The 27,540-nt window shown below is 39.2% G+C and overlaps 1 protein-coding gene across 1 annotated transcript; it reads left to right on the top strand.

The window, feature by feature from the left end:
• Window positions 1–205: 205 nt before the first annotated feature.
• Window positions 206–27,540, top strand: pkib (cAMP-dependent protein kinase inhibitor beta). The gene is made up of 3 exons (XM_023344463.1): window positions 206–410; window positions 24,086–24,237; window positions 25,373–27,540. Exons 2-3 carry the CDS (start codon window positions 24,096–24,098, stop codon window positions 25,453–25,455), a joined length of 225 nt encoding a protein of 74 aa, XP_023200231.1. The 5' UTR covers window positions 206–410; window positions 24,086–24,095; the 3' UTR covers window positions 25,456–27,540.

Genomic DNA, 27,540 nt, shown 5'->3' with positions numbered 1-27,540 from the left:
TATATAGTTATGTTTGCATAGAATTTGTAGATTAAACAAGCTTTTTTTTATTTGAGTTACTGGAAAAACTTTATAATAATATTCTGTCATCCATAAGAACAATTCACTTTTTTCCCATTTGCTTTTATTTTGAAGTATCCTCCTCCTCGTGTCCGCGCTTTGAGCGCGCTCATCTTCAAGCTCTGAGCGCTCGAGAGTCAGTCAGTCTCCGCCGCCTCTTCCAGCGCGCGCAGGCCTATCGGAGAAGGCATTGAGCGAGCCGCGGTGATGTGCGGTACCGGACGGACTCGCTGACACGGCGCACTTTCTCATCGCTCCCTCCCTCTATCTCTCACGCCGAAGATGGTGGCAGTCGGCTAATTCCAACTTCGGACTGCTTTGTTTTTCCTTCTGCGAAGCGCACTTCATTGGTGAGTGTTTCTGTCTCGCGCACGTATACGCGGTCACCTGTTCTGCTCCACAGGTAGGACAAGCTGGTCTCAGCCAGAGACCCAGCTGCTGCATTAAATGACAGAGCCGCTTTTACCGAGGAGTCAGTACAGCGACTTGACCTGCACATAAAGTATCGTCTTTATTTGAAACTAACCGATAACAGAAGCTTTAACAAGAACTTCTTATTTGGTCAACATGTCCGCCGTTATTAGTTGCAGGTGTGTATTGAAATGTGAACTCCAGCGGCTAACCTGCCACCTCCGTATGAGCTGCTACTGTGTGCATCAGCTGTTCCCGTTCAAATGCCACCGGCGCCCAGCAGTGAGCCCTGGGGCAGTAGGATTATCCGCTTTGGTTTATTTAAATGTATGCTGACCGTGACCTTCATCACACACTGAAAAAAGAAATTATGCCAGAATTCATTTTTTGTATTTTTTTCACGCATCTCATGTAAAAGAGCTGCGTCTCATTTCCAACTTGCACCATGTTGAGTCAAACTGACCGCTTTTATGTCAGGTCATAACCTGGTGTGTCTTCATGTCCTCATCCCTGGCTCAGCATGCAGCTCCCTGCTAAGAGCCTCAAACAAGCCTGAATCTTTCTGCTTTGGTGAATGTGGAGCTAAAAATATTCCCTTCCAAATTTTACACCCAGTCAGGCTGTCTGCCTTTGTCTTGTCTCCTCGTCTGAGCTGCTTAGCAGATCATGAGTTGTGCAATGCCAGGTGTAGAGAAGTGAACTCTGGGTGGGTCTCTTCGTATTCAGTTTAGCTCCAGGGCAGTTGCTTTAATTTTGTGCTATGAGGATTTAATTGATTCTGCTTAAGGGTGAATGTCAAAAACAAAACAAAATAAACAACAGTCTTTATTTATAGTCTTAGTTCAGTAGCAATGTTTAATTGCCTTTTGCCTGCTCATTGTATTTGCTGGCATCACAAATGGCGGAAGTTTAAATTCCGCCATTTAAACTTCTGCGGAAGTTTATAATTTCTTATGAAATCATAAGAGATCTTATATCTCTTATAAAATCCAGTTTCATACAAGATACGAAACTGGATTTTAGAAACATCACAGTTCTTATGGTAGCCCAGAAGTGTCAAAAAATGCAAAAGCTACAACACAACAGCAAAAGGTCATAACTAAATATATGCTAAAATATTAGCTAACAAGTTTCTCATAACTATTGTTATGGGATAAATTCTCATCTCCCTTCTGTGCAAGTGTTCAGAGAATTTAAGCTTCCTGAAAATGTTTTTCTACTTCAGGAATAAACCTGCAGATTCAGCAGATCTCCTTCTGTCTGCTCTTTAGTGGTGACCTCCTTTTATGTATTCTTGTACGTCTAAATTGGAGTTGGCTGCAACTTGTAGCAGCAGGTCAAAGCTTTACCTTGATCCGCCTGGAAGACTTCTCCAGCTTTTGCTTTCTTTGCCAAACTATATTTTCTATATCAAAGATAATCAGAGTAAATACAAAATGCAGCTTTCAGTTATGACTTAATTTATTAAGGGGAAAATGCTATTCAAAGCAAGTAAGATGAATCCCTTGTTGAACCAGGAATTATCTTTGAGTCACTTTAACAGTTGGCAAAAACGTCTTAACAAAAAAATGTAAATTTTAAGTTGTAACTCTTTTTGTTATTTTGATAAAGTAACAAAAACATGTTTCTCGTTTCTTTTCAAACTTTTCCATCTCTCCTCCTCCGTCAGCTCTGTACACCAGTGTGCCTGACCTTGTACGCTATTTCTACTGGGTTGATCAGGCAGCTAAATGACTAGCTTGAGCACTGTTGCCACCTAGTGTTTGGAGGCATGTTTATTGTTTAAGCATAAATAAAGACACTAATATGAAAAAATACTCCTGCCTCTGTCAAATAGCAGAATTCATCCACAGCAACATGTAAGTTCAATCACTATTTATTGGAAACAATTGATATTAGTTTTTACATTTTCTTAAATATTAAATTGTGACAAAATAGCAAAAAAAAAAAAAAGAAAAGTCTATGTAAGTAAGTAAAGTGAACCAGGATGTTTTCCCGCCTCAGGTAGACTCTGTTAGATTGGGGACCAAAATTGCAACATTTGTTCTCTTTCACACTGAACTGCATCAAACAAACAAACAAGCCTCCTCGCCTGTGGTGGCGCTACACCAAGAACCATTGAAGAAAAAGACATGAAAACCTCTGAGGAACTTCCCTCCTCACCAAATAGAAACAAAGATGGAGTGGCATCAGATTTTTGCAGATTTTTCTTCTTATCTTTGGTAAAAGACCAAGAGCCATTTCTCCCTCTAGTACTGGACTAGCGCGTTTGTGTTGATTGTATTTACCCAGAATCAGAGTTCAATTGTGCATTCACTCCTCCCCAAATGAACCGGACTTTTTAGACAGATGAACTTGAGTTCGATTAAAGCAGATTACACAGGGCTGGTGTGAATGCACCCTTAATGCACTTGAAATAAGACAAAACAAACTTGCATGTAACTTTTTAGCATGCTATAGGAGATTGGTTTAAGCCAGTAATTCATGAATATTCACATAAAGTACCATTTTCATTTTCTGACTCTTTTTACTTGTGGGAAAAACGACTTGTTTTTTATATTTAATTTTGGTTTTTAAAGGATTTCTTGCAGTGTAACTATTTGAGCACTTCTTTGGTCTCTAACCTCTGGGAATGCTGGGATCCTCTGCATTTTTGTTTATATAGCTCCTTTTACGATTAAATTAAACAAAAAAATAATTAAATGTGAAGAATTAAATAAAAACAATACAATAAAAATATTTAAGAAATATACCATCTTCAGGTGCCTTTTTAAATGATTAAAAATTGAAGACAACATAAAAGCAAAAAAAAAAAAAACGTGCTCCAAATACTGTTCCACATCTGAATGAACAAACAAGCTGCTGTAAATAGAAGCTGGCACACAGAGAACCACAGAAACAGGGAAGAAGTGATGATAAATGTTTATGGTCAGTCAGGTTTATGGTCCCGTCCAGATCCAGGTTAGTATTTGGTTTTACAGATGGATGCCTCGTCAGCCACACACCCCGCTGTCTGCTGTCACTCTGGGTGAATCATGTGGCTTCCTCTCACCCTGCATCCTGCTCTTTCTGAGAAATCAGACCACATGTCACCATGTGTTACCACAGATGAGGACTGACAGAACCATGGCCTCACCTTGCATGAACCTCCCCAGCAGCACAAGCCAGAAAGCGACTGGTTGCTCAGCTGTTTTTCATCCAGCACCTCACCAGTCCCTCTCATACGGTCTGTACGTACAAAGGCTTAAGGTTGCTGCTGTTGTCAGCGCTCTATCTGTAGATGTACTTCTATCCTGCTTGGCTTTTGTTCTGGTTTAGCAGCTTATCTTCATCCGCTGTCTCACAGTTTCTCATTATGGAGCACAGAAGACCAGATAAAGTGTATAAATAGTTCTTCATATCTGAGCAGGATATGCTCTAGATGTGGTTAACTAATTGAACGTCAGAGACTGATATAAACTGTTGATCATTGATCATTGTGACGTGTGGAGAAATCATCTAGATTTGTTTATAGCTAATTCACTTTTCATACGGTGGTTGTGAGGGATATTTCCCATGGCTTTGTTTATGGTGATATTTTCATATCTTTGTGTTGCCATAAACACATGATGGAGTTACTAAGTTACTGGTAAAAATCATCCCCTTGTTCTACAATCCGCTTTGTCCAGAGGGTCTGGACCCTCAGCTATTGAGAAGTGATTGCTTTCTGGAGGTGTGGCCTCTGTTGAAATTTTAAATTTTAACCAATTATATTTTAAAATTTTAATTTTAAAACTTTAGCATTGCTAAAGTTTGGCCGTGACGTATGTGATATGCCATACGTCTTACAAGAAGGTTACAGTTGAGGCTTACTTCTGGTAAAAGCAGAAACTGCCTGCGCTGTAAACAACCGTCTTCCACTGCGACGTGCCGAGGCGAACGAGACAACTGTTAATGCTAATTCAATATTTGGAAGCGTGACGTTAATGAGTCAAAGAAAATATAGAACAGATCAATAAATATAAATCCAAACTAATTTTGGCCAACAGAAACAGTCTGAAATCAGCTACTGACTACTAAGTGTAAATAAAATACTTAAATACACAAATACAATATACTGCTGTGGTTCAGCAGGACATTAGTTGTACAAGATGCTAAAAAGTGATTCCTCCTCATGTTTTCTTAAGAACTCAAACATCATGTGGAAAACTAAGAATCTTGTTTTAAAATACCAGGAAATCATAAAGAATAATGCTCAACACCAAAGTCATAACACATAAGTTGCATAAAAATCCTGCAAAAAGTAAAAGCCTGTTCTCCTGTTTCCTACATCTCGGTGGCCCTGAACCTTGCACCAAGCTTCTAGATATTTATTTACTTTTTGGGAAGACGTCTGTGTTTCAGAAAGTTTTTCTTACTGTGGCTGATCAGCTTATATCGCCTGTGTTGAGACTGTGGAGCAGCTGACCAGCTTCTCCCTTGTTTTAATGGCAGTTGGCAAACAGGTTGCATCACCACATAGCGCCTCGCGCTGCACAGGTCAGGCTCAGCTAAATGATGTCGTCATTTGATTAAGGAATATACATTTTTTCACCATTGTCTAGAGATCCAAAGTCAGCCTTCTATAACCTGAAGAACATTTCTAGGATTAGAGGAGTAACGCCTCAGCCAGATCTAGAGAAACTCATCCATGCATTTATCTTCAGTCGCATTGATTTCTGCAACAGCGTCTTCACAGGTCTGACTAAAAAAATCCATCCTCCAGCTGCAGCTGATCCAGAATGCTGCTGCTCACGTTCTCACTAAAACCAGGAAGAAAATAACACCAGTTTTAAAGTTCTTACACTGGCTCCCTGCAGCTCAAAGAATAGACTTTAAAATACTGTTAGTTTATTGGTTTAACACCACAATACATTAAAGATCTGCTGTTGCTGTATCAACCTTCCAGACCTCTCAGGTTGTCTGGTTTTGGTTCTGCTCTGCATCAGCACCAAAGACGCAGCATTCAGCTTCTATGCACCACAAATCTGGAACAAACTTCCAGAAAACTGCGAAACACTGAGTTCCTTTAAATCTACAGTAGACTAAAAGTCCAGCTGTTTAAGGTTGATTTTGAAACCAAATCATGAAACAATCAATAATCTGATGTGCAAAATGTAATGTTGTTGACTATGTGTTCTATGACTTTGTATTTTTGTGTTTTTAATGATGTAAAGCACTTTGAAATGCCTTGTTGCCGAAAGGTGCTATACAAATAAAATTTGATTGATTTGATTGATCCACCGTTATTACTGTAAGCAAGACAATATGTCACACCCCTAATATGTGTATATCTATTCTGCACATATAGATATAGATGTACATCTTAGTGCTAATCAGATTAATCACACTCCAACGCTGTGATTATTGATAATTAATTACAATGCTTAATTTTGTAAGCTTGAAATGTAAAGAATTAAACATTTAAAACAATGTTTAAGAAAATATTTTATTATCTCAAGTGAAACATCTCACCTGTTTTCCAGGTTTTCATATTCAGGAAGGCTAAAATTGTGTTTCCAATTTTAAAATCTGAATTATATGTGCTTTGTTGGAAGGATAATTCATCATTGCAATAGGCTACATACCTTCTTGGGTTTATTCAAACGTCCATCGCTGTGTTTTTCAAAGTAAAATTTGACACTGAGCTCACCACTCTGACTCGCTCGTTTTTTTACTCCTGTTTGTGATGCTGCATTCTTGACTGCAGTACCAGACTGTGTACCATTCTGCTTTGAACTATGTAACCCTCCACGAGAGACAGGCTATTAGCTCAAAACATTTAATGTGATTAATCCGTAATGTAATATTACTTTTTTGATTAATTGCATGCATTATCATCAAATCACTTCTGAAGGTGATAAAAGTGAGCTTTTAATTACAAGTCAGAGCTGAAACAGAAAAGACAACACTAGGGTGTTTTTATTTAGAATTATGCAACAATGACCTGAAATGAATTCATGCTACATTTGCTACTTTGATGAAGGAACAGTCTAGTCTAGTCTGAGCTTTAAGTGCTTTTTTATTATTTGACCATATTGATAAGTGACTTATAAGAATGTAGGCCAAAGCTTCTGCTTCTGTAAAGCCCATTGCCCTTTCATTGTGACCTTTTTTCGCTGGCTGCCATTTGGCTACAGCTGCTTTTATCTTTCCGTCATTAAAATGTGCCAGTCCATTCTTTCCCCACTTGGCTCTGAGAGGCATGAAAGACAGAATGTGTTACACAGAGATGCAAGGGAGGACAATAATAGCAACAGAGGACACCTTTTTCCTCTAAGAAATTGTGTTCGACTGTTCCGACCCTGACCTTTCCATGCCCGTTTTCCCAGCAGCTCAACTTGACGACAGTCAGTGTGGTTTCTTTGTCACACAATAGTCTGTCTGACCCCTCCACCACTCTCCATGTGAAAAGATTGGGGTTTGTCAAAGTCGACAATTCTGCTGCCTGCTTCCACATACTGATTAGATGAAAAGGAATAGTAGATGACGAGAGTTTTTTGGGGGGGGTTGACAAAGGCAATGGTTTGTTGTTCCACCATGTAAAGGACTCGTTCTGCTGATTGGTAGGTGGAGAGGTCGGAAGAGGGGCACTTGCTGTTCAAACTGCATTGGAGCAGGTATTATCAAGCTAAAGGGGTTTATTCAAGGTAAACCACTGCGGCTCTTTGAAAACTGTTGGACATCATCTGTTAGAAATCCAAATAATTTCACTCTTATTCCTTGTTAATGTACATATGTCAAAATTACATAAAGAAGAGTGCTTTTTGAGGATATGTGGTAGGTGGGAATTCCTGACAGTCTGTATTGAAAATCATTGATTTGTTTTTTATGTTTTAAATATCCAAAATACCAAACTGGTAACATGACTGTTCCTCCTTTATCCACAATTTCTTCTAAAGTTGTTGTACTCATTTTTTCTTTTCACTCCACCCTGATCTTTTATTCACTGTTAAGCAGTTATGGGGAAAAACATGAAGCCGCTCCTACATAGTCGCACATACTGAGTCTACTCTATGCACCATGCATAATCTGCCGGCGGTTGAGATTTCATATTGAAGCGTACAACTTGCCTATATTTCTTGTGAAATTCTTCATTTCGAACAATGATAATGGATACTAGCAAGTTTGATGAGCTAGTTTGGTGTGTAGCTTGTTTATTCTGCACCAGGACAGCCACTGCTCACCTGGTGGAAGAGACAGAACACTTCAATGTGAACACTGTTTCCTGTCAAGTAGTTTCCTGTGCAAATCAGTGCATCACTGAGTATGCGTTGGCTGTCGTAAAACTGCATCTCTGGGACGTATCTGGCAGACGTCCACACTGAGTCTGCCTCGAGTGCATGCAGACCTCCGTGTATTAAAGTACACCTGAATATGTTGGGGGCAACCTGAAACTGCTACTGCACATTACTCAACAGGTTGTGGCTAGCTCGACACAACCTGAGATGTCCGTGAGGTTTAAAGTCTGTCCTCTGCCTACATCCCCCAGAATGCCATGCAGTTCTGAATTGAAGTTCAGTGAAAATATCAAAACTCTATCAGACGTATTTTCTATTGATGTGGTTCATGTGTCTATCGCGATAAATATTATCACTTTATTGTTGAGTCGTAGCTCAACACAGAGACAGAAGGCCAACAACAATAACACTCATTCTATTGTATAGATATTAAGGTATTAATAGTTTATTTTCTTAACCCTCTAAGTCCTAGACATAGTGGTGACGATCCAGCCAAATTTGTAGTACCGTAACTCCACCCCACTTTGTGCAATCTGAAAAATTTCAACGGTTTCTGAAAGGGGAGACGACGTGCTTTCCAGCCAATATCAAGTTATTAGGATAATTCCACCCCCGCTGTCGCAGAGACTGAAATTAAACTGAGGGGCATTCTTTTTATAGACGGTAATTTGCAAAAATAACTTGTTAGATATTAAAAGTTCCAGTTGTTATGGATATATGGGCAAATATACACTGCTCAAAAAAATAAAGGGAACACTTAAACAGGTGTTTCACACTTAAAGTGTTCCCTTTATTTTTTTGAGCAGTATATTTACTCACAGAACATTTCAAGAACTGAAATGTTCTTGAAATTTCAGTTCTTGAAACTTGAAAATTATTTTAATAAGCAAAATAATTTTTGCTTATTAAAATAAGCAAAAAATATCCAGGTGTAGATTTTAAATTTAGGATAATGGGTTAATAAATTTTTGACATTCCTGTGCTTGCTTTGCCTATTAATCAAACGTTTTCTAATGCTTCCTGTCCAGAAGGTTTGCAGTCAGAAAACCCACCAATCTCAGGACATTGTTAGGCCACCAGCTTGAGTGTGAGCTGCACAACTGTAAAAGGCAAGCGGCAAGTTTTGGTTTTTTAATTAGGCTGGTGGCAAGTTGATCTTTCATTTTTAATAACTTGGAGCTGGTCACAAAAGATGAATCATAAAAAACATCTAAGGAATAAATGTAGGAATGCTTGATATGTTGGTGTTAGCATCTGTACCAAACAATGTCACATATTCTAAAAAAAATCATAGTAAGCTCTTAAGCAAAATTGGTCCAATATTAACTGATATTTATTTTGATCTTGTGCTGATTTTGTTTCTGGAGAGACGGAAGATGGGTTGGCCATGTGGTGTTTGATTGGTCATGGGACAGAAGCATCATCAACTGTATCAGCGTTTTTTTCAGAGCTCAAAGAGTAGGGTACCATCTACAACATAATGTACTAATGTCATATAGTAAGTATTGGTAATTGTTCATGGCAACAATAATAACACCAGATATGGTCCAAATTTTCACATTTGTGCCTCCCTATTGAAAATTCAGGCAATGAGCTCAGACGCTACTACAAATACGAAGTATTTGATCGTCATGTCGATGTAGCCTTTTTCATATTTTACTGAAATTTTCTAAGCACCTATTTTTATTACTATGTAAACTCAATCACAGGAGAGCTGATAATACAATATCAAAAAGATAAAGAACAAAGAAAATACTTTTAACAGTTTAAACCAGATGTTTACATACACCTGTTTTCCCTTCCCTATGTGAAATGAAATGAGACCAATCTTCTCTTGTTTCTGGTTGGCTGGAATCATCAAGATCATTTCCGTTTGCTAACAACCTCAGTAATAAAAGTGAGAATATGTCAGAGATTTATTTATCATTAATGTCTTCAGAATTAGAAGCTCACATACATTTCATCAGCGAGGAAGAAATTCAGGAAGCTTTCTTGTACTTCTTGTTTTATCCCACATCACACACTCATAAATTAAGCCCAAGACCTCGACTCTTCTGCTGACGAAGACTGGGAGCGTGTGTGTGTGTGTGTGTGTCCTCACAGAATCAACTGTGTGTCAGCCGTTGCCCCATTTGCCCCCACTGTGGTCGGTGTGTGCCAGAGGCCCATTTGTGGCAGCCGGCGTGCCGGGGCGGCACGTGCAGCAGGATCTCTGTTGACACCATGGTCTACTTCGCAGAGCGCCTGGGGTACAGGACGGCCTTGGCCACGCTTGTCCAAACAAACAGCTTACGTGCTGAAATATGGATGTGACGGAGGCGCACATTATGCTGCCATTGTCAACCATGCATTAGCAGATTTATGCTCAGGGTCTCGCTGCTGCTACAAGGATCCTGTGATAGAAAACCTAAGAAAGCTGATAATTTAGCTTGGACTGAAAGGCATTGCTGCAACACTTTCTTTGTTTTATTTTTATCTTGCTTTTTAACAGCAGATGTGTTCAGGAAGAGAGGAGGAGGAGATGTCACCTTGGACTGAACAACGGGATCAACAGCGTGTACGCTGCAGTAGCTATTCACTTCACTGGTGTTGCTGCTGACAGATGAAGCTAACTGAGGTCAGGACGCTCAACCTGTGGTCAGGAAGCGCAGATTATAAAAAAACAAAAAAAAACATGACCTGTCATTATCCTGCGATCAACAATTCATTCCAGTTTCACTTTTAATTGTCATGCTAAGTTAACATAATTGTAAATTGATTACTGACTAAAACAGTAAGTTACAATTTAGCAAACATTTACTGAAGTCTCATATTTGTGTGCAGGATCCTGTGTCAGCAGAAAGATCTGACTTGTATCATTTCACTTCTTGGTCTTTTAGGGATTTTGAAATGAAAGCTCCAGACTAAATGGTTGATGACAGATATGAAGAACAATGGAGGACTGTGTATACATTGTTTTATGATATTTCCTTTATATTTTTCCACTGAGCTGACATCTAGCACTGTTATTTGTTTAGCTTCTGTATTTTGTGTTGCGATACCAAACATAAAACAAACTCTGTTTACAGAAAGATTGATCATTTCAACTTTTATGATTTTCAGTGTGTGTGTTAAGCAACCTTGGCTGATTCACTGCCCACAGCAAAGGCTGAGCTCTCTGCCAGCAGCTAAAAAAAAGACTTCAGGAATCTAAAAAATGTACTACTCAACATTTTTTCTCCTTCTTGTTCGTTTTAATGTTACCTCGTTCACACCATTGAAACCAGTTTAATTTACAGTGACAGTTGGGCCATGTGAACTAGAATTCAGAATTGATCCATTCTGTTTTAACACCTCAGTTCATAATGTTGTCACTCGCATAATGTAAAGACATCTGTGATTTTATTTTGGCTGTATTTAATGCTACAATAGTCAGAGAGCAAAGTTGAGCTGACATCGCTCTAAAACAGGCTTTAAGTGAGTTTTGTCCTGAACATGCCTGCTTCAAATGGGAATGATTTTCCAGAGCAGTACTTGTGTTTGTGGCGCTATGAATCCTGTGCCATGCGCTCACATACAGTTACATAAAAATCAAGTAATAGTTTTTTTAATCATAATTTTTTATAACTATCACAATAGTACCGCAAAAATATCGCAATAAAATTTTAAATCCATATTGTCCTCCCCCTCTCCCCCGCCTAGTTTGACCTGAGGACCGCACACTCGTTTTTATGCTTGATTCAGATAATAGTTTCACTGCTCTGAAGCAATCATAGTATGAAATATGTTTGACCCAAGTAAAGTCTAGAACCTCATGCACTATACGCAACAGGAGCACATCATAAGTTACACGACAGGAGCTGATGTCACACAAAATATATTTTGTTTCCTTATGCTTACATTCAAATTGTAAAAAGTGTTTTTAGACACACTGACATACTGTATGTAGCAACAAATCACTTACATTAAGGTTGCTTTTAAATCTGTTTACCTTGCTGTAAATATTCACAGAAAATGCATACCTATGAATTATATATTATTTCTTTTTGTTAAATTAATTCTGGATCCAGAATCAAGTGAAGATAAGTTGTGGTTATGTTTCAGTTGCCTTTTAGGGAAATAGGACACTGTGTAGTCTGTGTCACAGATAACTAGGACCATAAGTTGCTCACAATGTTTGCTGACAAAGGAACACCAACTGGTGTAAAACTGCAACACTTGGTAGTCTCAGTTCCCAAATTCTTGAAAAACGTGTTTAAAAAGAAGAGATTATGTAATACAATGTTTTATGCCCAGTTTTAGAGTGCTCTTTGGGCATTAGTGTCTTCATTAGCAGTCGGTATAAATACAATTCAAGGAATTTTAGGATTAGATTTTATCCGTGTCGCAGAGTAAAAGTCCAAAGCTTAGATTCAGTGTAGAAATCTTCTTTTGCAAAATCAGTGCAGCTTCCTGAAACAAATGAGGCTTCTTTGTCTTTCTTCCGTGAAACATAGCTGCAAAGTTCCACACACTGATCAAACTCAACAGGTAGTGATTGGTATTAAAGGCCACCATCCATATTTGCTTTTCCACTCTCTAATTAGACTAAGTAATCAATACCCCACAAGCAGGGAATTTTGTGGGACGGGTCTCTAATTTTCCCGTTTGACCTTTACCAGGCAGGAGCAGTATCTGTGAAGTCATTTATAACCTGAGCTCATTTAGAACATGATGCTATAAAAAAAAGAGCCATACATTTCCGAACAACGTGTGTTGCTGCTTGTCCTGTCCTGTTCTGTCTTGCTCTTGCTGGAGCTGCTGCCAGTGCTGCTCACCTGCCATTCTTTCCAGCTTCCTGTTGAGTGTGCTAATTGCTGTGAACAGCTGAGTGCTCTGTTGTTTGGATTTGACCCTCATGAAAAGCTGCTCAACCTGTTTCGCATTTGATGGCATTTGGCTGTTTGTGTTCCTCTTCTAGTTTAATGATTTGTTATTATCGCATATTAAATTCATTACAGCGAGGGGCAGCTAGCTTTTAGGCTTTAATGGAGGTTAATAATAATAGGAAAAACTTATTAGGATTAATAATTAGCAGCTTTGCGTGCTATTCTTGTCTTTCTTAAGTTTTAGAAGTTTGATCTTGTTTTGTTTTGCAACAGGAATTCTGAATGACCTGTTGGAGTAATTGTAGACTCAGTAGACTTGGTTTGATTTGGAAACAAAATTACATTTTGTTCCATTTCCAGCTGCTGTGGTTCTCTTTTTCACTGCACTGTGTCAAAGCAACCAAACCCTTTGAAAAACCTGTTCACCTCCTGCCCTGTGGGGGCGCTGCGCCAAGAACCACAACAGAAAACAACACAAAGAGCAACTTCTTGTTTTACAAAATGTAAACAAATGGATTGGCATCAGATTTTAGCAGTTGTTGGATTTCTATTTTGTCTTTGGTAAATGACCACACATTTGTTTTGGTTGTAATTACCCAGAATGCTCTGCACTTCTTCTCTTCCTGCTTAATTACTTGTGTCTCATATTTATTTGGATGATTATGACTCAAAACTATGAAAATCCAATATTCAGTTTTTCATAAAGAGAAAATTAAAATTTTTGTTATGGCTGTACGATATTAGAATTTAGGCAGTAATATTCTGCCTAAAAGAATTATAGAAATACATTCCAGCCATTGGAATATATTGTTGACAAATATATTCAAATTTTTGGAATATATTTGTCAGCAGTTACTACATTCCAAATCTTGAGTACAAAAATATTTTACAAACTGATACTGGGATATCCACATTGTATTCCTACAGAATACCGAAATAAACCCCAACTATTTCAGTACAGAAACATCAATCTACTCAGAAGTATATGTGTGGACTATGCAGCACATGCATGGAATACCTGGTCAGGTCTCCATTTCTACCATGCATTCTCCTTCCACTCAACTTTCCATTGAGAAGCTTGTTAATAGCCAACTTCTTTAGTAACTGTTTCCGACTTGCTTTCTCTGTAGAGAGTGTCAATTTGTTTTAATTACAACTTTTGCTTTTTAAACTGACATACAGTATTGTAAGAAGATGTCTTGTGTATCTACTGTTGTCCCAAATCATTCTTTTCTAGTTAATACTTAGCTCCTGCAAATGTCTTTTCCTGTTGAGTATAATAGCGGTGATTATGTTGTCTGGAGCCAATCTTGAGCCAGCAGACCTTGAAATGTCTCTCTGAAAACATTTATCCCCCAGAAGCCAAAGAATCTAGAAGGTTTGGATGTTCCTCTGGCTTCTCAAACATTAAAGGAGGAGAAAAGGCTGTGATCGCTCCCTCTCATTAGATCAGACTCGCCTCTGTTCCTCCATCACACTTTACAGAGAGAAAAAAATATTTTTCCATTTCCTTTTTAACTAGTCACTAATGTCTTAGTTGAACTTCACCTTCCCACACATATGCAGGACCCTCTGGTCTTTTTTTTCTTATATTTCTCATTCGTCCACTGCATACATTACATGCCTTTTTGTCATGCATCCTGCATCAGTTATGTTTTGAACTGATTTAAATAACCATAACACAATTCCTTGAGATAATCAGGTTTGTCTGTGTTGCTCCTATATTTTACTGCCGACCTCTTTCTCCCCAGACATGAAATGACTGTCTCTAAGAAAGACTACCACTGCAAGCTGAGGAAATAACAATATAAATGCCACAGAAAATAGTCTTCTTCCAATGATGACTCCCCTCCTCCACTATTTAACTGTCTTTGTACCAACGGTGCCGTTTCCATGGCAGCTAGAGCATGTTGAGCTTTAGGATAACAGTGAAAAAAGTGGGGAGAAGGATGGGGAGTGATCACTGGCTAAGAGGGACTAAAAATAGTGAAGCACCTAATCCAGGGCATTATTTATTCATCCGAAACTTCTCACGTCTGTGTAAACATTTCTTGTGCAGTTCCCTGTCGAGCTAGCTGCCAGCCTTCCAGCCTCAGCCCCCTCGGTCTTAGTGGCTAACGCCCCGGCTACAGGACGGCCGTTAGCCGCCCTCATGGTTGTCTTCAGCAACACGGAGACAAGACATCACCAAAAGTGACCGTTTTGGTCAGAGATGAGTAACTGTTACCAGACAAAGTTTTTGATTCATAGGAGAATACATGTGCTGTAGAGTTAAGTGACTCCTTAAATGCAGGAAAAAACTGAGGCAGTCTAATTTGAGCGTCGCAGGGAACAGTAGCCTCAGTGGTCTGGAACTATCACTCCGTGGGTGTTAGATTGATGAGCAGCAGAAGAGAGGTCAGCCTCGGGCGGCAGGCAGAGCTGGGCTGTTTGATTCCTGGAACTGATAGCTAACGTTGCTCCTGGTTTCTCACAGCTGCAGCTAATTAGCAGAACCACAGACCAGTAAGGATTTCATATTCAAGAAGAGACTGAGGGATGTCAAAATATCAAAGTGGTTATACATTATACAAGACATTTTTCTTACCCGCTTGGTAAATTAACATTAATTTGAAAATAAAAAAATAGACTATCATCTGCAGTCAGAGTCTCTTTCAAAGCTGCAGCAATACAGACTGCTACAGAAGATCTTTCCTCCCCACAGCCATCATCTGCTGTAACTGTTAGAAGAATCTTGAATTGATGAGTTACAGCAACATTTCACTTCCCCTTAAAAATAAAGTATTTTTAAACTGAATTGAGCTGAAAATGCAATTCAAAAAAAGTTACTTAGAATGAAGCGTTGCAAAACACAACATGTAACCAATCAGATAACTTATTTATTTAGTTGTCTTTTTTAATATGTAAAAATGTGAACAGTATTGTACAGAAAGATGGAAAATAAAATAACACATACATACACATATGCATTTTAGGTTTTTACACATATTCAAGGGGTGAGCTGAAGTATAACTAATGATGTCCCGCCCCTAACTAATCATATAATTACTTTATTCTGTTTCCAATGTCAAAAATCCCATGCAAATTATGATTCCTGTTGCTCTTTTACAACACCATTAACATATGTACCATTTATATCTCATGCAATAATAATCAAATGCAATGGAGTAATAGAAATAATGATAGCTACACCAATAATGATGATCATTTTAGTCTACTATTCATTTCTAGCCATATTTTTATGCTGGGATTTGAACCATTTCATGGCTGGACATTCCTCTGAGCTCCACATTCAAAGCTTCACCCCACAAACAGAAACACAGAAATTGTTTCTTGTTTTTCTGATACAAACTTTCTGATAGTTTGTGTTTGATATTGATATACAAGATATCATCTTGAATTTTAAAAAAATGTTCAAACATGTGTCATAGTTACATCGCAACAGATTAAGAAAAATAAAACAATTCTGCTCTAAAGACCGGAGACTTGACTTGGACTCATAATCTGAGGCTTGAGTCATATATAAAATCTTCATCTCCTGTAATCTGGAGTGAAAGCAAGCTGGTATGTGAGGTGCAGACTGCAGTCTGACAGCTGCATATTTTCCTGTGAAAGCTTTAGTTACTAACCTAGTAAATTAGAACAATTATTGGTAATGATTTATAACAATATATTAATGTTGATAGTGATCATGCAGATGTCTTTGCAACTGTATTATACCAGTTTAGTTTCAGTGTAAACGAAACTTCTGACATTCTCCCACTGCTAAGCTAGCTGTTTCAGTACAAATTCACTTTCAGCCTATCACAGTAAAAGCACTTCCTGTTATGTTCATGCTGAAAATTGACATTACTCACCACACTGTACATCACTCATAGTGTCATTTAATTAATAAATTTTTTATTATTTTTATAAATATGTTTACCGTTTAGACTTGTCAACAAACATTCTTATTATCCTGTCACAATATTATCTGGCTTGTGTTTTTCGGGGATATAAAGATCCCTGAAAGCAGTTTTACCTCTACCTTCTTGCAGCAGAGCTTTAAAACATGGAATTCTGTCTTCCATGGCTTTTGCCATTGAGAAATGTAGTAACTATGGATGGGTGATAAAACGATAACGATATCCATCGCGATATCTATCGCTGATCAATATCAGCCTCTCACAGCCCGCTAAGAAATGTTGGTGGCATCAACTGACTCGCTCACTCTTTGGTTACCTAGCAACAAGTTGTTGTGGAACAAGAGTAGCAGTTCCATGTAGCCCCCAACATACCAGGGTGTCCTTCACTCCTCGCAGGTCCGCGGGTTCTTGAGGCGGGCTCAATGCAGACCCAAAATGGACATCCGGACAAGTCTGAAGAAAGGTAAATCTTTACCTGGCACAGGAAACGGCAATCACTGCGAACTGTTTTGTATACAACACCGAGCTGATAATGTTGAGAATCAGCACAACCAGTCACAAGAACACGCAGAGTGACTGCCGCTCTCTGTTCAGAACTAACAGGTGAGCGGCGGCTGCCTGGGTTTAGAAGAAACAGGGCTGGTTGCCTAGCTCCTCAAACTAGCTAATATCCATTTGGATTATGGGAAATGAAGGATTTTGTCAAGAGAAATATTGGCAATCAGTACACTCCACAATCTCAGCCGTCCACAGACAGTTTGAGCTCCACAGAATAGAGGCAGTCTGTCTGAGTATGTGGGAACAGTTTCATGATTTGCTACCGTGCCCCATAACTGGACATGTACCAATCCAATATCAATATCTATATTGGTCCTGATACTGAATTCCAGTCTGCATATGGGTGACAATGTTCTAGATCCATAAGAGCAGATCTATTCAAACTAATTCTATGCCTTGTGCTCTGAGTTATGTCATGCTTTATTATGTATTTTATATTGGCTCTTTTTCTCTTAATTGCACTGACTGAACAAATGAACGTTATGTTGTTTTTATATGTTTGACCAAGCTATTGGTGCATTTAAATGTGCTGTACTGCTGCAGAGTTATCAGGTAATTTTGTAATTCAGTACATTTATGTCTGTTTTAGGAAAAAAAGAACTATTTTAAGTCATTTCAGCTGTTTCTCTGTATCAGATGGGTATTGGACAATACTAATATTCAGGTAACGGTATCAGAAGTGAAAAAAGGAGATGGGTGCATTCATACTTATAAATGCTTAAAAATAAAAACGATTGTGGTGGCATAAAAGGAGAGGAAAACCCCAGAGGAGCTGGTTTGACTGTCATAAAATATAAACCCTTTTTGGTAATGTATTTATTCGCTGATTATATAAATTTAATGTTAAATTTAATCAAAATAACAATAGCTGTTGACGTGTGTGCAGAGCATCATAAGCAAGCAAAGTCATAAAAACACAGAGCGACTCTAACTGAGAGTTCAGTCCTATCGTTCAGGATAAAGATCCGTTCAAAAGAGCCAGACTGTAAGCTGAAGATGATAACAAATACAACGTGTTACATGATGGGGTTTTTAGCCCCAAGAAAGCTGGATGTGAATAATTATTTTATTTTAGGTGTTTAAAAATACAGGATGCAGTTAGTCAGCATAGCTTGTCACTCTGTTAAACTCATGTAAAATAGTACTACTTTCAAAATCCTGAATAAATACAAATATTGTCATAATTAATTTGGTGGCTGTAGAAAATCAAATTACTGCTATGCTAACTGATTTGGAACATGGATTTTGCAGCCTTTTGTCTTGGTTTATTCTTAAACATAGCACTGTTTCTTCTGCAATCACTCGAGGAGATGAGACTGAAGAAAACATGTAATTTATTCTGACATGATGACTGATTGTATAATGGAGATGACATTTTCCAGGATCCTGCTGCATGTATCTGATTAACAGCTGGTTAAATCCACCAAAGTCCGTTAAGAAGCAACAACATGTAGCTTCTGCATTTGGTTTTGGTACTGATCACAGATTATTGATCAACCCAGATACAAATCAGTTTTTATTTTTTCTTTATCAACCAGTGATAACTAGTAATGCCCCGATCAAATACTGACCACAGTAACTTTGGATTAGGCACTTGCTGATATACAGTTTCTGTCTAATACTTCATTGAAACCTGGTTTATGTTCATCACTGAGAGCAGTAACTTGGGGTGTGATACAATAACATGCTACATGTCATTAGCATTGTATTATATGTAGGCCTCTAGAGTAAACTCATCCATAATCTTGCTCTTCGGGTCATGACTCAAAGCTAATGACCATAGCTGAGGGTAGGAAAGTAGATCCACTGTTAAATCAAGAACTTCGCCTTTTGACTCTACTGTCTCTTCACCACGACAGAACGGTACAGCTCCTGCTTCACTGCAGACGCTGCTCCAATCTACCTATTGATCTACCGCTCCATTTGCCTTCATTCATGAACAAGAACTCAAGATCTGTAAATTCCTGCACTTGAGGTAGGACGTTTTCCCTGACCTGGAGAAGGTGCTCTACCCTTTTCCGACTCAAGACCATGTCCTCGGATTTGGAGGCACTGATCCTCATCAGTTCACACTGAGCTGTGAACCGCTCCAGTGAAAGTTGTAGATCACAACATGATGAAGCCAACAGAACCAAATCATCAGCAAAGAGCAGAGACACAATCCTGAGGCCACCAAAATGGATCCCCTCAACACGTTGGCTGTGCCTAGAATTTGGTTATGGACACAATCGGTGACTAAGGGCAACCTTGGTGGAGTCTAAATCTCACTTTAAACAAGCCAAACTTACAATGTGGACCAACTTCTGACACCGCTCATACAACAGCCCTGATATCATATATATCAGGGCTGTATATATTATATACATCAAGTAATATGTATATTACTTGAAAATAATTCCACTGGTGTTATTGTATTTTTCAACAGTTTTAAGGACATAATAGAGTTGTTTTCATAATTAAAAACATTCATGTCTGAAACTGCCTCTAAACAGACTATTTTGTACTTTAATGTGTTTTAAGGCTTTTTGGGGCTGTTTGCAGAAAAAAACAATATTAAATGCTAGATTGATGGAAAACAAATATTGTTAGTGGTCAGCCTTTCACACAAACAGTCATGTTCTTATGGAAAACGCAGACCCAATAGATAAATAGAAAAATGTTCACACACAGCTTATAATTCAGTTTCATTCTATGTACAATTGTATGTGATTTTGATTGAATTGGCCTCACAATTACTGATATTCATCTGACTGGGAGTGGAGACAAATTCTCAGACTTTACCCCAACAACAGGCATAAAGATTAGAGCTTTTATGTCTTTGCACCTTTTCAGGTGAGCCAATATAATATTTGTGAAGAAGAGGACAAAAAATATCTTAAATTTTCCTTCATCTAAGACAACACCAGTGAAGTAAGATGTCTTGTATTCCTGTTTTATCAGTCTCGTTCCATCCTCTTTGTTAGGGGAGATGTGCTCATGCTGGAAACTTGGATGAAGTTTGGTGTTCCTCAGATCTCCAGACAGCAAAAGTGACAAGATGTTAGGGTTGGGTGCTGAATGCAGAAGATATACGGCTCTAAGCATCGTTCTTTTTGAAGTTGCTGTTATCTTTTCTGTGCCCTGTGGGTGAAGTTGAAATCTTTGATTCTCTGTCAGTGAAAGTGTAAACAGAGAAAAGTTAGCCTGATCTGGGTCTTGAGAGATACAGCAAACCGTCTGCTGCAAGTTGAGAGCGCTAGGCTCATTCGGTGTCGTTGGTTTCTGAAGCAGTACTTCTAACATTTAATGGGTTTGGGGGAGTATGCAAAAGACTTCCTCTGTTTTACTAATCGTAGTTGGCCTCAATCCCAGTTCCACTGCTGGAACCTTAAACCTCATACTAAACCTTTCCATTTCAAAATGGCCGCTACTGTAGGAATCCTGAGTAGCGACCACCTAGCCAACCAAAGGCCTCTCAGTATTGTGGCTTTCATTAGCAGATTACCACATTTCCAATTAAATGAAGCCACAGAGGATGGTGGTCGGGTCTAAATCTTGATTATAATCATGACTATTGCTACTTTTGTCTATTTCTATACAATTAAGAAATACTAAGTGTCACAGAATATTTGTTCACATTAAAACAGTTGATCTTTTGTAAGACACTCTTAAACTCCAGCAATGGAAAGTTTTCAGTGCACTACATCGTTGCGTAACATACCTGCAGCCTAGTCGTGTCACTGGGATAGGAAGGACTTTGTAGTATGTGGGTCAATTTATTTGACAAGATAATCCTCTCTAACCTGTTGTTGGATTACAATCTAAAATAAACCTGTTCACATGATAGGTCAGTGCCTGTTTAATGTTTAATCCTCCAGCTTAATGAAAGTTACCAGATGTTCTCATTAGAGCAAGACCGGCAGTGGTTTTCCCAAGGCTTATGCTGCTAAATATACCAGGCCTGAGGCCGCTAAGATGGTACTGTTGTTCAGTTTCTATGGCAACAGTTTACAGCAGGATAAACAGTTGACCTGTCGACCATAGCTGCATTTTTAAAGTCTTAAAGTTGAACTGTAGCAAAAAAATCCATCACATTGCAGATTTTGGGCAGCACAGCCAACCCAAGGAATTGCAAGGGCTAGGGACTAGAGCCACCAGTGAACAGCTTAAGTTCACAAATGCTAATAGGTGAGGTCCACTGTACCAGCTTTTTTTTTGCATGGACTTGATGGTTGATACCAGCCAAAGTCACCTTTAAGAGACCTACTGGTGTTTTTCACCTGTAGGCAATCAGTTTGATGAGCCAACCTGACTAAAGCTGGAGAAATGGATCCAACTCAATTCCACACCCTTTTACCCAGCAGAAAGAGCAGATTCAGCATTTGAGTTGATAGGGAAATTTGAAATAACATTAATTCCCTGGACACCCACAGCACTCTACTACTGATGGACCTAAAATAGACGAGTAGTCAGAGACTGGAGAGCACTTCATTCCAGACCTGAATGGAGTGGTAATCAAGGAGAGGGCATGGCCTCTGTATGTTTCTGTTAACTCATGTTGTTGAGTAACCGAGATTGTTATGGCCCACATGTTAACTGGATTTCCAACAAAATGGAGCTAATTTATTAATCAGCGTTTCAGCAAATGAGAGAAGAGACAAACATGCATTTATTTTGGAACCAAAAGTTAAGATTAGAAATAAACTCCAGCATACTCCGTATTCTGTTGACTTTGAATTGTCAGTGGATGAACTAATGCCTACATTTCTCGTGACAAATTCCTTCATTTCCCACAATCGTACTGGATGCCAGTTTATTGAGCTAGTTGGGACCCTTCCCCCGTTTCTTCTCCACCATCGCAGCAACTGCACACCTATCAGTTCTGCACAGAGATGTGACTGGTTGTGGAACTTGAAACTGCTGCTGCGCATGTTACACAACAAGCTGTTGTGCTACATTGTACATGCTAGCTAACCAAAGAGCGAGTGAATTAGTTGATACCACCAACCTACCTTAGCTGGTCATAAGGTGTTGAACCTTTCCTCAGCCTACACCCCCCAGAATGCCATGCGCTTCTGGACTCCAGTGAAATTATCTGAATTTTATCAGACATATTTTCTACTAATATTGGACAAAAACAGCCACAGTTGTGGTGGTAATGTGACAAATTGTGAAAAACTTTAACAACATTTTTTTTATAAGGCAGTTTGCATGTTTTTGGGCTGTAAGAGAAAACTCAAACACCCAGAGAAAAATTGAACACAGCCGGGTTATTATACATTTCACATAGTGTTCATTTGTTTTAGAAGTAAAATTAGTTTTTCTCACAGAATGATGTAATTATTTAAACACAAGCGACGCAACAAAAGACAGTGATGGGAGAAGTGAAAAGTGTGATAGCAGAAAACGGATTTGAGTCATGTGTTTACCTGCCAGTGGTCCTTTTTTCCGTATTGTTGCCATAGCAACAGCAGATTCTTGTGTTTGTGTGTGCTCCTCTGGGCTCCAGTGTGAGCGTGTTTGAGACAGGGGATGTAATTCTGCCTGTCACCAGAGCCGACTCCTCAACTGCTGGTTGCCAAGAGACCAGACAGACACATCCTCCGCCTCTTCAATGAGAAACCCTTTTTCTCTAGATTCCTAAAAACTCAAACATACTAGGATTTTATTTATTTTCGGGCAAATTTCTACATGAATATGTCTATTTGAATCTCGTGAATATGGACCATGTCAGTCCTTAAGACATGAAAGAAATGAGCTCTGCTAGCTAGATCATGTAAAATGTTTTTTAAATAAACTTTTTACAGTCGTATTAATACTTAGGTTTTTTTGTTTTTACATTGCATATCTATAGGAACATGATAGACAGGCTTATTTAATCTTTCCCACTGTGTCAGCCTGTTATAGCTCAGGCTACAGTGAATGTTATAATTATTAAACACAGTTGGCTCTTATGCTGTTTATAGAGAACTACTGGTCTAGCTGCTGATGCTCATTGGTTAAGCAAAACTAACAAGGCCATTTGTGCTATGAAAGAGTTGAGTCCAAAATTATTCAGAGCTCTGACAGATTTTGGATTTTTGTTGATGCAAGACGTTTGTCTTTGATACAGGTGTGTATCAAAATATGATAAAATATGCAACATGTTCTTTTTTTTAAAATCTCATTTTATTTACATTTTATTCAAAATGTTTTGCCCAAAATTATTTATAACATTCTCAACAATCAACTATATTATAATAACAGAATCACCTTATGAGTGTTTCCATTAGTAATATGAGGAATTATCTTTGAGACCGGAACACCATCTTGCCATCACCCTAATCTTTAGCTCCCTCCACAGATTCATCACATTCACATTGGGATTGTGTCTGGCCTACTTCAAAACAATACGAATGAATCAGAAGAAGCAACTTTAGATTTCAGTTAAAAGATTTTTTGAAACATAAATCTGGCAGACGTGTGGATACTGTTGTTTAATTTACATCAATATATATTAGAGGTTGGGACAGTGCCTGTCAGACGCTATAGTGAGGTGCACTTGCAGGCACCATTATTATGCATTCTGTTGCAAAAATGGTTGTAGCACTGTTAATTTTTAGCCCATAATTTAAAACTGAGAAAATTGTGGATGTTTCGATATGTGAAATACATGTTCTTCTACCTACACATAAATATATAAACAGTTTGGTTTCTGTCAGTTCTGTTAAGATGCAAGAGAAGACTAAACAAATTTCACCTTTGTATTAGGCAATTAATTAAATTTGACAAAACTGCTGCTGTAGGAGCCACAGTTTTAATGTACTTTATTAGTCTACAGGCTAATAAAGTATTTTCCACATTTGTTACTACCGAAGGTGGAAAGTACAGAATAAGAGCAACAGAAATGCAAAACAAGAATAAAATCTTTAATTATTTAACGTGCAGACAGTTCATAATTTTGCATCTGAAAACTGTTCTTGTAATTTATTAGTAATTAAGCTTTTACTTTGTAACAAAACAGTGCTGCTTGCTTTTCAAATGCTGTGGTGTAACATTGCACTGTGTGTTTCTTTTCCTCCTACAGTGAGCCTGTGATGACGGAGGTGGAGCCTGTACTGGACTTTGCCTCCTCTGGGCGCTCTGGGAGGAGAAATGCTCTTCCGGACATCCTGGGATCTCCAGCAGGCGTGAACCCCGGCGACCTGCCTCTGAAACTGGCCGAGCTCTCTCTCGAAGGTTTAAGAACTTTCTTTTGTTTTCCAGGTTTATTTTTCTTCAGTTAAACTGTAAAATGTTCTGCAGATTTTGAAAATCTTTGGTTTTAATAATCTCCTCCTAACGAATCCCAATAGGAAACCAGAACCTATGGTTATATGAGTCAGTTCCCTCCATAAAGTCAGACACTTTTCTTGTCTTTTGCACCAAACAAATACATGTGGAAACAGTCTGATTCTAACAGCACTTTCAAGAGTTCAGTCACACTTCCTATCGCTAAATGTCACTCATTGTACTTTATCTCCTCATTTTCATCCCACTTAAAATCTGTTGTCTTTGTGAGCCTTAATTTCCCAAAATTAAGAGAAACACACTGAACTATTTTTAATTAGGCACAGCACCACAGGGCATTTGAGCTTAGCACACCCTAATAACTGGCACCGGTCCGGTATACCTTTATATTACTATACCTGCTTATTGGTGATACAACTGATGCATTAGAATAGACGATCACATAAAAACGCCCATGATGTCATGTACTCTTAAAAAGCCTCTTTGGTCCTTTGGAAGAGAAACAGGCCCACAGCATCACAACTGCACCACCATACCTTACAGTGACCGTGAGGTCATTTTCTACTCATCTTCTGTTTTAAGCCACCAGGAGTGTTTATTAGAGAAAAACTCTAATTCTCAACTGGCTAAAGAAGGTATTACTCCAGGGTGGTGTGTAGAAAGTGTCTGATGGTTGCTATGGAGATTTAAAGACCCCCCCCAAGATACCAATCTTGGCTGTAGGTTTGGAGTCTCCCTGCTCTCTGTGTGTGGTGACGAAATAAACCTGGACATTTCTCCAGCCCAGGGGTGAGTGACCAAACATAGTGGGAAATGGGCCGTGTCATATTTATACCCCAGGAAAACAGAAACTCTCTAATTATAAGTTCCTAGTAACCCTGATCAGTTCAATAAAGTCAGAGAATTATTTCCATTAAATTGATTTCCTGAGAGCTACCAGCTGTCTAGCTACCATTAACTTTGGTAAGATGGCTATTTCTTGTCATGTATTATTAACAGTGCTCATTTTAATGTACACGTTAACACTGGATTTTGTCAGGTATCTGTTTTTGCTTGAAAAGTCCAGTTTTCACTGTGTTCTTAGATGGCCCGGGAGGAGCTCAGTCACCCACGGCGGAGGAGACCCCCGCGCCACCGGAGGGCTCAGAGGAGAAAAACGGATCGTAGACGCTTGTTCATTAACCTCCCTGAGGACGATGCAGAGGTCAGCTGAGCAGAGCGAGGCGAGGGGCGACCTGTGGAAGAACGAGCGACGATCCGCGGAGAGTTTGCCTGCGTTGTGGCGCAGCAGAACCACAGGGGGGGAGGGAGACGGAGGGACTCCCGAGAGGACTAACGCCCGCAGCGTTGTGCTGGTTAAGACTTCGCACTATCTGAAAAGGTTCAGATGACACTCGGCTGGTGTTTATGTGTTCAGTGGTGACTCATACAGACCGCTGAGAACACAACCCGGAGAATCAAAGGGACAGTAAAAGATTGCACACTGTACAGGACTATTTTTATATGATTTATTTAAAACTAAGGAACTTGTTGCTGTAATTTCTCCTGATTTGCTGATTTTGTTTTTGTCATGCTGTGTGTTTTTCCAGCTTTCACAGGATTTGGAGTTTGACAGATTTGAAGCTTTTTCACCCATTTGAGTACAACCTGATGGTAACTAACCAGAGTGAACTAAGGAACTGTTTTGGTTGTTTCTCACAGATATGCTGTAACGTTTAGGGTATTTTCACACCTAATAGTCCTGTAGACTTGGTTCGATTGGGAACCGAAACTGCAACATTTGTTTCATTTTTAGCTGCTGTACTTCTCTTTCATACAGCACTGTGTAAAACCAATCAATTACATTGAAAAACCTGTTCCCCTTCTCGCCTGTGAGGGCGCTGCACCAAGAACAACTGAAGGAAATGACACAAAACCCTCTGAGTGCAGCTTCCTTCTTGAGGAAATGTAAACATAAATCAGATTCTAGCGATTGTGGAATTTCTCTTTTGTCTTTGTAAAAGACCACGAGCCATTTCTCCTGTTAGCGCTACACTCGTGCGTTTCTTTTGGTTGTGTTTACCCAAAATGCCCTGCACTGTAGTCCACTTCCAGTCTCTGGTCCGCTTGGTGCTTGCACCAGCATTCGCTTCAACCGAACCCAGACCAAGGTTTTTATAGGCGGACCAGAGTTCACTTTTTAGTTTGGTTATACATTCACACATCCCCAACCAAACCACAGTTTGATTAAAGAGGACCGAACATTTCTGGTGTGAATGCACCCTAAATGGGGATAATCTGCTGTATGTATTTAAATCTGAAGCTGGGCTGCAATTGTACAGTTTCTACCTGTTTGACTGTTTCAAGTCAGAAACAATTTAGCTGACCATGCAATGAGGCGTGAATGCTTTGGGGGGGGAAATCCAGCGTGGTTCCACATCTTGAGACATTCCTCTAGAGAACCGTGTTCTACTGCCACTGATGCCCCAAACTCTTTTATAGCACTGCTCATATAATAGTTATTTCAAATTTCTTCAGAATTTTGATGAAGGCTGCTGAATTTTCCAAATGTATAAAAGTTTGTGCCTAGCGGCAACTTCGTTGTTGAGTACTGTTATCTAATGACTTTGGGCTACTGATATTTCCTCAGATTTAATTGGCGGTCCATGTTTACTACTGTGGGACGCGTGGACCTGTTCTGTGTTAGCTGTTTCTTCTCCCGACTCCGGCATATGCCCGCTGCAAACAATGCGTTTACCCCGCAGGGAGAGCGCTGGCCGTCTGCTTGTCCAACCAGAGGAAAGTCTGTTCGCGGTTATCAACACTTGAGCACGAGCTGTGAATTGGCCGCGGGACTGAGCGCCACAGACAGACACGCAGTCCCGCCTCGTCAGCCAGCAGCTAGGCTACTGTATATAAACCGAACTGTAGTGTAATGTGTCATACGTCGCTGCGTGTGTGCTTAGCAGACCTTATCCACAAAGAAACGCTGTTTTGTAATTGTGTCTATTGGGGCATGTGTTACCGGTGGCTGTGTGTGTGTGTGTGTGTGTGTGTGTGTGTGTGTGTGTGTGTGTCTGAGTGGACATTATCTCACCAATGCAACAAGGTCCCATTCAGATTCTGAGTTCCCACTGAGATGGTTTCCACTGGAACCGTCTCAAGGAATCAGACTTGTATGTTCGGTGGTGCATATGTCTGACTTTGCTGGACTGAATCCATAATGTTGATTCTATCTAGTGGTGAAAATTGCCATAATAAACCCACAGGTTT

This window comes from Xiphophorus maculatus, chromosome 13, assembly GCF_002775205.1.
Source record: "Xiphophorus maculatus strain JP 163 A chromosome 13, X_maculatus-5.0-male, whole genome shotgun sequence".
Taxonomy (NCBI): domain Eukaryota; kingdom Metazoa; phylum Chordata; class Actinopteri; order Cyprinodontiformes; family Poeciliidae; genus Xiphophorus; species Xiphophorus maculatus.
Note: the sequence above shows the minus strand (reverse complement) of the source record. Positions and strands in the feature narration are given on the sequence as shown.